This window comes from Oryzias melastigma, linkage group LG8 (assembly GCF_002922805.2).
Source record: "Oryzias melastigma strain HK-1 linkage group LG8, ASM292280v2, whole genome shotgun sequence".
NCBI lineage: Eukaryota > Metazoa > Chordata > Actinopteri > Beloniformes > Adrianichthyidae > Oryzias > Oryzias melastigma.
In genome coordinates this window covers 6,767,836-6,783,097 of record NC_050519.1, presented here as the reverse complement: position 1 = coordinate 6,783,097, position 15,262 = coordinate 6,767,836, and the positions used below count along the sequence as shown (strand labels likewise).

The following is a 15,262-nucleotide window of genomic DNA, read 5'->3' as shown; positions in this document are numbered from 1 at the left end:
AGCAATTTGGAATTTGTAGGAATTTGACACAGATACAAGAACATTATTTGTTAAAATTTGTCAACAATTGACAGATTAGATATCTCTAAGAATTTTTTTTTTTAATCTCTTTTTGGTCCAAGTTTTGAAGCAAAAAGTTTATTTAAAAAACATGTTTAAAGTAAAAAACCCACAACACTTAGGCACCGAAAAAAAACTTTTCAATGCGCAAACCTATTATCAATAATGGGGGAAATAATCAAAGTCTTAACTACAATAAACTGACATCTCTGTCTTAAGACTAGGACTGGGTCGATAAAATCGATTTAAGCTTAAAAGATCAATAATCAATTCATAAAAATATAAATCGATTTCGCACATAAAGCTAAGGTCCGCTAGCTTGATGCTAACGTTTAAAGGAATTTCCCATAGGACGGCTAATGCTAACGTTCGGTCGACGTAAACATACATTGTTGATTAAATGAACGTCTTTATAAACTAACAGACATGAATTTTCCAAACTCTTTAAAGAAAATATTTTTAAAGTAACCATTACTGGTCTAAAACATCATTGGTAAAACTTTCTTCATCTTCTGGAATAAGGTGTAATGCTTAAGCGTGATCGCCACCTAGTGGCCAAACTGAAAGACCCTCCAGGAGAAGCAGCACAATGTTTACAATGTTATTGATGAACATTTTTGTTAGAACTTCTCCTTTAGAGAATCTATGTGACACTTTATGTTATTAACAATCTCATTATTTCACTGATACATTTTACACTATGTGAACTGTATCAGATTAATATAAATATATTCATGTATTTCTAAAAAAAAGTGTATAAATGTCTAAACTCACAGTGGAATTGAATTGATTCAAGCTCTTGTGAATCGAATTGTTTCTTGAAATTCTAATCAGCCCTATTTAAAACAGTTGTAATAAGGCAGATATGATTGATAAATCTTTGGATTTGCCTTTGTTAGATAGAAAATGTAAATTTCCTACCGCCTTTCTTTCCTTCTCCAGAGCCCTGCACTCCCTGTCACATTCATCCACGTAGACGTGGAGCTGGTTCGCCGCTCCTTGATTCATCATGAGTGGAGGAGTAGCGGCGGACGGGTGACTTTGAAAAGATGAGGCTCTCAAGTCGCTGACATTTGGGCCGTAACCTGAAGCCTCGTGTCCAGACATACGAAGTTCATGGAAGGATGTTGATCTAGGGATGAAGTCTGAGGGCCTTCTGAGATCTTTGCTGGGACGTGCAAACGGGTTAAGTTGAGAAGCGTTCTCTGCACCTATCATGTTGTGTTCTCCTTCAGCTCTGTGAGGCTGCATGCTCCCTTGGAAGTACATGTTCTGAGAGAGTTGTGTTTTCTTTTCTGGTGTCATGTAAGCGTTGCTTTGGTGCCTCTTGGGGAAGTCTTCTCCATGAAACCCAGACGTGTGTGTCCTCCTCTTCTCCTTCTGCATCTGTTGCTTGATCTTGTGCATCTGGCTTTGGGGGACGTGATGATTAAAATACGGGCTCGTACCTACATTCGTGTTATCTGCTGCCATCCTTCTCTGTGAGTGATCAGAAGATTGGTTTGATTGCTGAAAGTAGTCCCTGTTGTAAGGGCTGAAGTTAGTGAGGTGCTGATTAAACGTTTGTTTTCTCAAATCTCCAACTCGGCCGTGCTGCACCAGGTTGTCCATCAGCTGTTTTGGGATCTGCATCATGGGAGCTCTCTGTGGTGACATCGCTTGGCTAGTAATTTGGTATTGTTCAGTCTTGTCGTCTCTGCTCTTTTTTTGCATGTTTGTAAAATTTTCAGGGGAAATGTAATTATTCTCTGAGGATATGAGGGACTGGAAGCTCCTGACCAGCTGGTTCATGTCCTCCTGAGTCTGAATGGAGCGGTCGTCATAGAAACCATCAAAAGGTGATCCATTCATATTGTTTGGGGGATTATAGACGTTGCTGACCTCTGGGTAGTTATTCACTGGTTGATTGGCTTCCTTCTCCATATTTTTTGGCATCCAGGCGTATTTATTCAGATGTATTTCAGGTGGACCTGCGTTTACTGCGTTGGGTAATGGTAGACCTGGTGGCAATTTCTTCAGCTGGAAGGAGCAACTGTCTCCATTTGGCAGATTGGGATGATACTGTTCATTAGTCGCAACTGAATTGAATTGTTGAGTCAACTCAGGCTGTGGTGCGTGGTTGAACATGTCATGGGGTAAATGATTTGAAGGCATTGGGGTATTTGGGAAGACTTCAGCTTCTGAGGGATAACATTGCAGCTCTTCTCTCAGTGTCTTTGGAGACCAGATGGAGCTGCTTCCAGGTAAGCTTTTAAAGAAGAATTAGGGACTTATTTAATTTAATATATTTTCAGAAATCCACAAATGTTGATGCTTATTGTTGCTCAGATTTATTATGTATAGCAGTGGTCCCCAACCTTTTTCAGACTACAAACCGGCTTAATGTTAGATAGTATTTTCACAGACTAGTCCGTAAAGGCCAGAGGTCTGCAACCTGCAGCTCCAGAGCCACTTATGAATCTTTAACCTCTCAATAGTCACTCTTTGGCTAAAGAAAATAAAATAATAGTATTTTTTTATTTAGATTAGTTACATGTATACATTTCTGACTGAAGTGGACCTAGAAGATAAATTATGTAAAGATTTTTACATTCCTGATGACTTGAAGAGATCTTGTTTGTGCTTTACTTCCTGCAGAATACTTAGCAAAAAGTTGGTATTTTATTAGTTTAAAGTACATATTATCTTATGCTGTCCAGAGCTGCACTGTTATGATCTGAAATCTTTTATTTTGAAAGGAAATCATACGAGCTTCAATCAAATGTAAAAACAATAATTTCATACTTTGAGAAAATTCCAGCTTTTCTTCATATTTCTGTTTTTTTCACACCAGAAAAGAAACATATTGCATATTTATTATTAAAAAATACATTGTAATGAATCTGCAGCAGTATCAAAATAAGACTTTGCGGCTCCTACAAAGTTATTATCAGTAGAAAACAAGCCCAAATGGCCCTTTTACTGTTAAAGGTTGCACACCCCTGTATAGGCTGAAGTGGGCACCTGACTTTTTCTTTTTTTTTAGCTTCCAGTTTCCACTAATTTTGAGGGGGTAACATTTATCTTCATTTTTTTGTAAAATATCTGCAGCTGGTTTAAACTTTATTTGTAATCTAGATTTTGTGTAGGAACCGTGAAAATGGGACATAGATCTTTCACCCTAACCATAACTGTCAAAGTAGGAGCTAAAAATCTGACACCAACTTCAAACTTGTTTGACTTTTAGATGGATAAATACAACAACAAAAAAAAAAGAAAAGCAGTCACTAAAACTAGTATTTTCTACATATGAGAATAAATGTGAGCCATTTGAGCAACGTTATTAGACTCTCACTAGAGTTCACTCGATAACCCTCCATTTATATAGGGAGTACTAGTGAACAAACCCTCATTCCGCCGTGACTTTTGATTATATTCACAACAATTCTTATTTTGTGTCACTCATCTTAATACAATCTGTCAGAACGGAACTTTTATTAATACTTTTGTCTTATATAGATGTCACAATGACGTAATGTTCACAACATGATGAAAACAGCAAGTACAGCGGAAAATGTTTTATTTTGAAAAATATATCGGATGCACTTTACACTCGGTCGCATGTTTTAGGTTGTTAATAGCCCAAACTTCGCCAAGAAGTACTTCAGCTCGGCTCTGGCGTCTAGCAAAAGTTTGAAGCCAACAAAACGGAGAGGATGCAGTGTGAGCGTGTCTCACACTTTTCAAGTTACATAAAGACTGAGCCAGACCGGATGCATTGTGAGTCTCTACGGTTCCTCCTTAAAAAACACTTTCAGACATCACTACAGCTTCAAATGCCCCAACAATTTGAGCAATAGGGAGGAGCCAGAGGGGTAGGGGACCAATTTGGATTCAGACTTGGAGTACAGACTCCTGTTTTTTTCTGTAAAATGCAGCTTTCTTTTTTTTCAATTTTTTTCTTCTGTTTCCTGTCTGGCTCTTTTCTGCTAAAAGAAACTTTCCAAATATGTTTGTGTTTTTGCTAACTTTAGGTTTCAATTTAGCTGTCGGCGCTTTCATAAAGTAGCAGACGTATTTTTGACATTACTGAGAGACTTAACATCCGTTAAGAATGAGTCGAATGTGGTGGAGAGAATCCGGCAGTTTTCCAAAATAAAAGTTCCCTCTGAATCAGATTGTAAATAAGATGGAAAAATGTAGGTCATGTTTTTTTATGCGAGGGTTGGAGACCACTGCTCGACAACATAGTCGTTTGAAACTCATACCTTTCACTGTAGAAGCTGTCACTTGCATCTTTCTCATCCAAAATGTTTGACACTAAACCCTGCAGATCTGCTTCACCCTCATAATCAGGATTAACAGTTGGGTTCCTTTAAGCAGGAGAGAAAATGTCTCAATTAACCCATTAGTTTGGATTTTTGAAGCATGTAATGTTCTACAGGTCTGCATAAAGTCAAATGTTGAACATAAGAATGTCTCATAAATGCACGCTAATCCTCTGTATTAATACATCACAAAAGAACTTGAGTAAAATACCTTTTCTTAAAGCTGTTCTGGGCAAAAGCACTAGTTTCACTGGAATGGTTTGAGGGAGTGTGAGACCACGGCACATGAGAGGTGATGTCCTTCTGAGGAGAACAAGAAGCAAGCGGAAGATTACAGGTTAACTATTAACTATCAATTTTTCTCATGATGGAAGACCAACATGAAATACATCGTATCTGTTCTGATCATTCGTATCAGTTTCTGAGCATTTCTTTATTCAAATCATGTTGGATCAGTAGCAGGTCGAGTTTGTGACCCACCAGCTGCCATGGGCGGGACAAAATCTCCCTTCCTAAATCCTCCACTTGCAGACTAATAGATCCATCTTTATTTTATTCATCTGAGTTGGATAGCTCTGATGACATTTTTTTTTTGCTACTCTAATATGTTAGCTTGGGCTTGAGAGGTGCTTGTCGCTAGCAGAAAAGAGTGGAAACAAAGGAATGCTGGGATATTGACTTCCGTGCTACCAGTCCCGCCCACAAACCAAAATCAAATTTCTGAGTTCCTGAATCTCTGCAGACTATATGTCTTAAAAAAGACACAGGCTTTTTGATTTTAGCTAAAAACGTAATATTCATAGTAAAAATGGTACTGAGAATGATTTTAAAATAGAAAAAAATTGTTCTTTTTTTTTATTACGCAAATGTAACAACTGGTGGATGTTTGAAAAAAGTTGGAAAAAATCAAATAGAATGACTTTTTCTCCTTTATTTGTTTAATTTTAACATTTTACATCTTCATTTCTCAACTTTACTAATAAAAATGCTATTAAGTTGGTAAACATGGGTCTTGTGACTAATTTCTCATCCTAAAAAAATGATTTTTTTCATGTACACAGCCAGAAAGAGTGTCATAGTTTTGGATTTTCAATATATTACAAATAACTTTTAAGCTAAAAATGAATTTTGACCATTTTATTTCAGAAACTTAGTATTACAGTTAAGTTTGTGTTGTTTATTTCAATTACAAAAGCTTTTTCTGAGATAATCTCATATTTTTCACAGAATCACAGTTGGGGATTGATTACACATCCCAACATTTTTGCTTTAAAGTTCATCCAATACATTAAGTGCTTTTACACCTTGCTTTATTCTTGTTTGGGGTAAAAAAAAATATGTATTATAAAGTATATTATATTGATAATATGTAAACGGTAAATTTGTATGTGATACAGAGGCATCGATATGGAGGTTTTACTATCTTTTTGAACCATTTTAAACAATATTAGATGTTCAAAATAGTCATAACTTTTTTTTCAACTTACTTTTCTGTAATAGCTTTAATATATGGATATTTTAATTAAATAATTCATCTTGTCACCTAGGCATTATTCAATATGTTGTCAAATTTAATTTTCATGAAGCATACCCTTGTAAAAAAATACTTAATGTTACGCTGAGACTTATACACACTTAATATGATATATACACTATAATATTTGTTAACAACAAATACACAATAAACGTGAAGAATACTAACTTGATAATTCTCAAAAAACGCTTTTGTGCTTGTTTCCTGATGTCCGTCCAACGCCATTCTGAAAGACACATAAAGTTAAAACACCATTTCTAAATAGCAACGGCAAAAATAAAATTAAATACGGTTCATGTGTGTACATTAATATCAAAATTTTTCGACTTAGGCCAAAAAAGAAGCTAGAAAACAGAGACAATCGCTGTACGGACCGTTAAAGTAGACGGATTATGCTAGCATGAGTTAGCTTTCACACGTCTAATCATTCGTAGCACCATGAAATAAACTAAGTAATATCACTGGGAATTTATAAAAATGAAAATTCAAATAAAATAAAATCTAAAATCGCTTTAAAAGGAAACTTTTTTCCTTAGCTCTTACTTTTACGACTTTTCCCCCTGACCGACGATGGCTGTTGGACCCCGGCCAGGGCGAGAAGCTCCCTCGCGACCTGAACGCACATTGGCTGAACGAGTTGCTATCATTTTTTTAGTCCAATTAAAAACCGGGCAGAACTACCAGAACCATAGCAACACCAGATGTGACATCATCCCCGTCATACTTTAGATTGGTAGATCTCAAATTAGGTGGAGTTTACCAAAAATACACCCTGTAATTTGTAAATTGTCAATAAAGTTTGGACATTTACAAATCTATATTTTTTTGTTTTAAAATGTTTTTGCTATTGTTGCTTAGGTTGACAGTCTTTTTTTATTTTATGTTGTTCATAATTCTGCATTATTTGATTTATATTTATTTATCTCAAGAACTTTAAATGTTTGTAACGTTCTGTACAAATAAAGCTTGCTGACTGAGGCATTATGGGATATCTGGACACCTCGTACGTCTTTTTAAAGCGTGACATCCTCTTTAAATAAAACAATGGTGGTCAAGTATCTGTCTGCTAATTAATTCCAGCTTCATCACTAAAACTTTCACTACAAAAAGATACTTCCCAAACCAAAAACGTTTTATTGGCCTTTTGCGTAATTTAAATCAATAATTTTCGGTTACTTTCCAACTTTTTCCACATTAAATGTTTATATAAGGTTCATATTTTAGTATTTTTGTCCTTGTGGGTCTTTAACACGCCCTCCCTTCAGCCATAACTTAACTTTATTTAAGCGCACAACAAGATTTACCTGAGTTGTTTTAGTAACGAAGCCAATGTTATGAGAGATCAGGGGCAGAGACATCAAAGTACACAAAGAAAGAAGAGGATGGTCTCCCATAACTCCATGAAGAACGAGCGTTTCATTGGACTAAGCAAATCCAGCTGTTCATCAAGTTTAAATGTTAGGAATTTCAAACCGGAAATAGTACTTTCAAAATAAAACACCATACACACCCCAGTGCTGTTTGTACAGTACACAGTTTTTTGTTGTTTTATTTGTACTAATGTAGCTGTTTTTTAATGCATCGTGGTTATTATTATTCGTTTTAATTTAGCTATAATTGATTATTTTCTCTTTTGGTGATTTTGTTATTCGCTCCAATTGATTTATTTTGAAAATATCTACCGGATTTAGTTTAGCTAGCCAAAACAAAGATGACGAAGTTAAAGAAAAGAAAAGCGTAAAAGCAGACGCTTACTTTTCAGGAGTGAACCGTTTTGGACTTCGCTGTAAGAATAGAAAACATTTTTTGAAAGCTACAGAACTTTAAGGATCTTATGTAAACCACTTTTCCCCTCTTTTTTACTCGAGTTTTAAAGAAAACATGGTGACTTTTTGGGTTTTGTGTCTTGCTGCTGTGATATCAGCACAACATCAGGGGGACGACGGACTAATGGTCCCGCCGCATGGGTTTTGCCAGCAGATTTCGATACCTCTATGCACAGATATCGCCTACAACCAAACAATCATGCCCAATCTCATGGGGAACCACAACCAGGATGATGCGGGGCTCGAGGTCCACCAGTTCTACCCGCTCGTGAAGGTACAGTGCTCGCCGGAGTTGAAGTTCTTCCTGTGCTCCATGTATGCGCCTGTCTGCACCGTTTTGGAGAAGCCCATTCCCCCGTGCAGGCCCATCTGTGAGAAAGCCCGGCAGGGCTGCGAGGCTCTCATGAACAAGTTTGGCTTTCAGTGGCCAGAGAAGCTGCGCTGCGAGAACTTCCCTCTGCTGGGAGATGGGCAGATCTGCGTGGGTCAGAACGAGTCCTCCAGCCCCACCGTGCCCCCTCCACTGCCACCAGCCCCAGGGACTCAGGAGGTCCTCAGGATCCCCACACACGAGAGGCCGTTCACCTGTCCTTCTGTTCTCAGGGTCCCCCCATACTTGAATTATCATTTTTTGGACGAGAAGGACTGTGGAGCTCCATGTGAATCACCCAGGAATGGTGGGAACATGTTTTTCAGCGACAAGGAGATCCACTTTGCCCGAATGTGGGTTCTGATCTGGTCTGTACTTTGCTGCACATCGACTTTTTTCACCGTAACCACCTATTTAATCGACATGCAGCGCTTCCGATACCCGGAGCGGCCGATCATCTTTTTGTCCGGCTGCTACACGATGGTCTCTATTGCTTACATAGCGGGCCACTTCCTGGGAGACAAGGTGGCGTGCAATGACAGCTTCAGCCCCGATGGATATAAGACTATCGTTCAAGGCACCAAAAAGGAAGGCTGCACCATCCTCTTCATGATGCTCTACTTCTTCAGCATGGCCAGCTCCATCTGGTGGGTCATCCTGTCCCTCACCTGGTTCCTGGCTGCAGGGATGAAATGGGGCCATGAGGCCATTGAGGCCAACTCTCAGTATTTTCACTTGGCGGCGTGGGCCGTGCCGGCCGTGAAGACCATCAGCATCCTGGCCATGGGGCAGATTGAAGGCGACGTGCTCAGCGGCGTCTGCTTCGTGAGTCTCAGCAACTTGGATCCGCTGAGAGGGTTCGTGTTGGCGCCGCTCTTCATCTACCTGTTCATCGGTACCTCTTTCTTGCTGGCTGGCTTCGTTTCGCTGTTCAGGATCCGCACCATCATGAAACACGATGGCACCAAGACGGAGAAGCTGGAGCAGCTGATGGTGCGGATCGGAGTGTTCAGCGTGCTCTACACCGTTCCGGCCACCATCGTCATCGCCTGCTTCTTCTACGAGCAAGCTTTCCGGCCGCACTGGGAGCGGAGCTGGGTCAGCCGGAACTGCCGGAGTCTGGCCATTCCCTGTCCGACTCAGAGCAGACCGCACATGACCCCGGACTTCACCGTCTACATGATCAAATACCTCATGACGCTGATAGTCGGCATCACATCTGGTTTCTGGATCTGGTCTGGGAAGACGCTGCACTCCTGGCGCAAGTTCTACACACGGCTGACGAGTGGCAAGCACGGAGAAACCACCGTGTAGAACAATTTCATCTGACTGTTTGATGGGTTTCCTGTCTGCTGTGTAAAAATATGAAAGCAGAACAAAAACTTTCCAATGATATTTGTGATATTTGGACTTAAAACACAGAAAATCTGACCAAAAATGAGTTTAGAGAAGCAAAACCAAAACTCCAGCTGACAACTAAAGTTGTTTTTTAGACTTTTCAGGAACCAAAAAACATGTAAATAGCACTTGTAAATCTGTACATTTTTTGTATTTAAAATTAAACATCTCATATCTGAAAATGTTTTGCTTTGTTTTTCTTAATAATTGGTCATTTTTAATAATAATAATAATCAAGCTTGTGTAGGTATTCTTTGCAGCAGATTTTTTTTATTTTTTTGTGACAGGTTAAATGTTAACTTTACAGGATGAAGGATGGTCACACGTGAACATCTGTTCCCGCAGACAGACAGGCAGCAGGACGGCAGATTTTTGGAATTTAAAGTGGAGATCAGCCTGTAACAGGAGACTGCAGGCTTCCGACAAAAGCAAAGAATGCAGTGAGGTGGTATCATCCGAATGCATCTCCTGTTAGTCACCCACCCCTTCAGTTCACGAAGGGATTTCATGTGTGAACGAGGCAGAGCGCGTCTTTACGCCAAACGAGACACTTTTGTTTGTTTTGAGGGGATTTTCAGTGTTTTATAGTATCGGAGCCCTTTTGCTTCGTGCTTCTTTGGACTCTCCCTCTCTGCTGAAACACATTCTGCCGTGGAGCTGATGGGAGTTTGGAGGAAATTCGATCCTTTTGCCTCAAAGCTGAAGCTCTGCACCACAGGCAGGCAGGCATTTGAGAACGGCACGCAAATGTCACCCTGGGTGAACATTTATTAATATGGTTACCTTAAGGTTAGGAGGATAAAGAAAAAAAACTCATTCACACTTTACTCAAAACATTTAATAAAAGTTTATAGTATTTTACAAAGGGGCTACTATGATTAATCGACTGTTAAAATAGGTAAAAAATTATTTAATAGTCGATTAGTCGTCATTTTATATTATATGGAGTAAATAATTGAGTCAGTGAGACTAAATCTTTAGTAAAAAAGATAAAGATTAGACCATTCGATTTAATCTTTTTTAAAAATATAAACTAATGAAGGACAGAGGCTGCACGATTCATTAAAAGTTCAATAAACCATCAGCTTAATTGTCTTTATTTTTAGTTATTTTAAAGCTCATGATGGTTAAGATGCTTTACATCCACTTGTTGCATGACTCGATTAGTCGACTATTAAAATAATCGTTTGCGGCAGCACTATTTTACAACCTTTTTACCAGTTAAATATTGTTGGATTGTTGCTAGAGTGATAAGAGGTATAAATTTATAGCTGAAAATAGGAAAATAACACCTTTTGAAAAAAGAACATTGATAGAAAGTAATAAAATGAGGGGAAAATTGGTGAAAAATGTTAACTGTTAAATAGAATTAGTTAAAATTGAATGTTATAAAGTATTTTTGCTGGTTCTAAGCAAATGGTTTGTATTATTCTGAGTTTTATTTTGATTACAGTGACAAAAAAAATGAGTGTAATAAATAGAAATGACTAATTTTAGAACAAAACATGAACAAAATAAGATTACTATTTTAGCTCAAGTCAATCCATCTTGAAAAAACCTTTAAAAAATCTAAAACTAGAATATAAATCTATTTTTCCCCAAAACAATGACAATGAGTCTAACTTTTATTGAGATTTTTAAATAACACTCTGAACCCCTTAATGCCGGTTGTCTCAAATATGCAACAAACCAAAATTACCTACGTGTAGAATTAACTTAAAAGAGATTTTTTTTTTCGTAGCTGGAAACAAATTCGGGCATTTTTCAGGTCTCAAATCAAGTTTTTCTATGGATTTTAACTCATTTTAATAACAATTTCCTTATTTCTAGGTCTGTTAAAACAGCTTCAAGTGTGGTAAGAAGTCTCGAATGTCTAAGAATAAGGTTTTAAATAATATAAGTATCAAAAGGTTTGCCGTGTACCTGTACTCATACTCCTGTTAACACCTCCTCCTGCCTCCTTTTCCCATTTCGGGATGATTGAGGGGGGCCGAGGTGTGGTGAGTCACTGCAGCAGCTCTAGGTCTTTGGCTCATGAAAGACAGTCTCCAGTGTGCAGCTCACTTCAAAGCGCCGCTGAGACCTGACTGGCTCCTTGTAAACAGGACCGCCTGGCCTGAAGGCCCGCTTCCTGTGCTTAACTCAACTTAATGGCTGGCTTGTTGGGCTTTGCACTGAAGCAGGAAGGCAAATGAGGAGTTGGAGCGCCGGGGCCTGTGGGTGGGAGCTGCAGCGGCGAGGAGATTGATTCTGGGTTTGAGAAAAGGAGGGGTTTGGAAAGCATAATGGAAAATTCGTCATTATAGTGTTGCTTTTGTCTTTCTCCTGTAGAAAGCCCCCAAAAAAGAAGAAACTGGAATGTAAATTGGAAAATAAATGTCTTTATATTTAGGCTCTAGGATTGTCATGTAGATGTTCAATACTTGAAAGTATCTGCTCCTCTTCATGTGAATAATCAGTGTTTTTAGTAGCAACAGTCTGACTGAGCTCCTAAGTCATACATGCAGTGTTTTCTTGCTCGCTTGAGGGCAAAAAGGAACAAGCCAAGATTAGGGGTAAGACAGGAGGAATGCTCCTTAGGTTGATATTATGACTTCACTCCAATGGAAGAAAAGGTCTTGGCATGTCGAAAGAGGGATTAGTCAAAATCGTCTTTCCTCTCACTGCTTGTGCGCTATCGCTTTTCCAGTTTTTACCAGCGGACCGTGACTTTTTTTTTTCTTTTTTACCTGCAGAGGAATTGTGTGAAGCCCAAAGAGTTCCTTAAAAACAAACAAAGGGCCGAAGGGAAAAAGAGAATCTAGACAGGGAGTCTGTTTCTAATCAAGTTCTGGCACAAACTCAAGAAAAACTCATTCCCCAAGAGCTGAAACAGTTTGTCATACTTTATCCCAGCCATATGAGGCCATATGAGATTTGGGTCTTGGTTCTACAAATCTAAGCAGGAAACACAACATGTTATTTCTTTCATTTTATAAAAGGGTAGCCACAGAGAAAAGGGTGTGTCAAAAAGAAAGATTTTGTTCCTAATGATCAGTTACCTTCATTGTGTAATCTCTAAAATCCCTAGAAAACTACACTCCAATTCACAGTGATTGCTATTTTTGTCCAACATCCACACAGCCTAATAATAGAGTAACTAATGCCAAACCTATCTGAGTTACAGCTAACGAAGCCTTGAGAAGAGTTGCGTGTGGAGTGTCACCGTAATCCCTCTTGTTTTTCATAATTGCATCATTCATTATAGCTTTTTTAAATGACTAAACCAAATTACTTAAAGAATTAGATTATATGCTGATGAGAGTGTCCTTGTGGCAACAAGCTACTTTAGGGAAATGCAGCTTATTAAGTTCTCCTGAAGATCACCTTTACAGCATCTGTACAGGTTTTTCCACACAGTATTCTAGAAATGCCACTATTAAAAAAACAATATGTTAATAAAAAATGAACTGAATCACGGTAAAGTGAGTCATTCCATCTCTACAGCTTATGTTTCAAATACAGCATTTTTTTACCATATTTTAAAAAATCCCAATGCTGTTTTCTTATAGTTCCTATAGAATGACAGTAGTTGCCTCTGAGCAACTGTGCCCCTCTTCCCCTCACCTTTCTCTGTTAACATCACTCCCGCTAGCTTACAGCACCTCACACGTCTAAGCTAGCATTAGCATAGCAAGAAAAACATCAAAATCTTCTCCCTACCCCTTAATTTGAAGTGCCAGTTGAAGTCGAAGTCGTGTCCGTATTATTATTTTTTAATAAAAACAGAGGGCTCCAAAGCCCACCATCGCTCTGAACCACAGATTTTTACATTTAACATGTAAGTAATGACTTTTTCTTGTAGCATGACCTTTTTTAAAGGTATAAAACCGCTGTTGTTATGTATATTCAAGTGTTGGAAGCTCCGCGCTAATGCTAGCGGACCGTTGAAATAGATGACGTCATTGAACGAAAGTCACGTCCGAAAATATTAGACACTATTTTTTCATCACCCTCCGTTTGGAGGGATAAACGAAGGGGAAGGGAGAAGGGAAGAATTTGAATTGGGCCTAACACTAGAGGTGGAACTGAAATGGCGGAGCTATCCAGACGTATAGTTTTGAGCTTGGACAAGGAAAACGAAGACGTCCATGGATCTATGTGTCTATGAGTGGATGCACTGGAAAGGTGTAGGGAGCTTGCTTGTGGCCTGCCTATTCTATTTTCTACGTCGCAAACATCGACTACACGAGAGATCTAGATTGATTGACGTTTTCCAAACAGGAAGTACCTGCTGGCTCCAAGACAATCCCGTAGACTTCTCCTGAGAAATAAACGGCTGTTACTCTGTCAATATATCTGTCAGAATAACAATCTTTGCTCTGACTGCTTTTTTTTTTTTACTTGGTAATCCTAACTTTTTTATGGTTTTCTGTAGTTATTTAAGTTATAAACTGATAAATCAGATGATTCAATAAAAGTAGGTGGTGCCCACCAGTCCTTACCGACGACCTCACTCTTGATTGACGAGAGTGGTTGCTATAGAAACATGGACCATTGACTGTAGAAATCGATGTACGCTAGTTTTTCGCAAAGACTTCTGGGAAATTTCCAGTGCACTCAATTTTGGAATTAGCACTAAAAATGGTGAACGCACTAGTACATAGTATAGTGATTGTGGGGGGGATTCGGACACAACCCAAACTTCCATTGAGATATAGACAGTAATCCTAATTTTTGTAACTATATTTCTTTCTTTATCTCAAGTTAAATAGGTTACAAACTGACCAATCAGATGCCTTGGTAAAATCATGTGATGCCCCACCTCAAATTTGATTGACAGCTTCTCCTGAGCTCATTTTCAGTGGAAGGGGTGTGGAATTCAAACAAGCTCACTTGTGATTGGCGACAGTAGTTCCTCTAAAAATGGGACTCAGACCAACTCGGACTAATCACTGAGTTTTAATATGGCAGCAGGGGATCAGGAAGCCACGGTGACAGCTGTCGCACGATTTCACAAGAGAGTTTGTTTGTTTGCTTCTAATTCACAATGATTTGAATAAATAAATACTCATGAATGCAAATTTTAGCTTAGTTTTCTTTATATAAGTTCTCCTTTATCAGAAAAATGCCACTATTTTCATTAGAATGGGTCTTTAAGAATTTATCATTTATTGCTTTTGGTTTTGCTTTTTCATTGCTATTGGATTCTAATAGGCTTAGAATAGATAACTGAAGGTTTTTTCTTTGTTGCTACATGCTTATTAGGAAATTTAGAAAAAAGTCTGAATTTGTTGCTTTTTCTTGTTGTTTTGTGATGCACAAATCATCGAAAACTGGGACCCAAAAATTGAGGCTTGAAACAAATTGTGGGGAAAGTGAACCGTTGCTTCCTCATTGTATTCTTCATAAAAATGTCACACAGGGTTTGTGTTGACATGGAGGTTCCTCTGAGCTTGTTTTGCTGCTGAGCATAAAGGTGCCAACAGCTGCACGGTGGATATTCTAGGAGCACCCCCTTGGAGATGATAATAGCCCTAATTTGAAAGGGGGTGTAAAGAGGAAAGAAGGTTAAGCGTTCACACCACTGACTGAATGCAAGCATGAAACCCTCATAAACTTTGTGGTGACGATATGAGTGATAAATGACAGAAAGTGAACTTGCAGTCTTGAAATCTAAACCAGCTGGGTCATTTAAATGTTTATCGTCCACTTTTTGGTGAAAAATATCTTATTTTTGTTACGGTTTAGTGGAAAGTTGTCCAGGAGCTGACAAAACTTGATACAA

The 15,262-nt window shown here is 38.5% G+C and overlaps 2 protein-coding genes across 5 annotated transcripts in view; one reads left to right on the top strand and one right to left on the bottom strand.

Moving 5' to 3' along the window:
- The window catches only part of moto (minamoto), a 10,127-nt gene extending 3,505 nt beyond the window's left edge, over positions 1–6,622 (bottom strand). Inside the window, exons 1-5 of one of the 4 annotated variants that reach the window (XM_024273033.2) lie at positions 6,445–6,622; positions 6,070–6,127; positions 4,579–4,670; positions 4,308–4,412; positions 982–2,308 (exon numbers count right to left, since the gene is read on the bottom strand). In XM_024273033.2, the coding sequence (XP_024128801.1) occupies positions 982–2,308; positions 4,308–4,412; positions 4,579–4,670; positions 6,070–6,126 (1,581 nt within the window). In that variant the 5' untranslated portion in view covers position 6,127; positions 6,445–6,622. Of the gene's footprint in view, positions 1–981; positions 2,309–4,307; positions 4,413–4,578; positions 4,671–6,069; positions 6,128–6,275; positions 6,370–6,444 lie in introns of those variants that run through there. The other 3 variants (XM_024273036.2, XM_024273034.2, XM_024273037.2) reach the window with 3 other exon arrangements.
- A 991-nt stretch (positions 6,623–7,613) lies between these two features.
- Positions 7,614–9,677, top strand: fzd2 (frizzled class receptor 2). The gene has a single exon (XM_024273038.2). The coding sequence runs from the start codon at positions 7,783–7,785 to the stop codon at positions 9,409–9,411; it is 1,629 nt and encodes a 542-aa protein (XP_024128806.1). The 5' UTR covers positions 7,614–7,782; the 3' UTR covers positions 9,412–9,677.
- Positions 9,678–15,262: the final 5,585 nt, after the last annotated feature.

Excerpts from the sequence above, each read along its gene's own strand:
- fzd2 (XM_024273038.2), top strand. The coding sequence starts at position 7,783 with ATGGTGACTTTTTGGGTTTTGTGTCTTGCTGCTGTGATATCAGCACAA.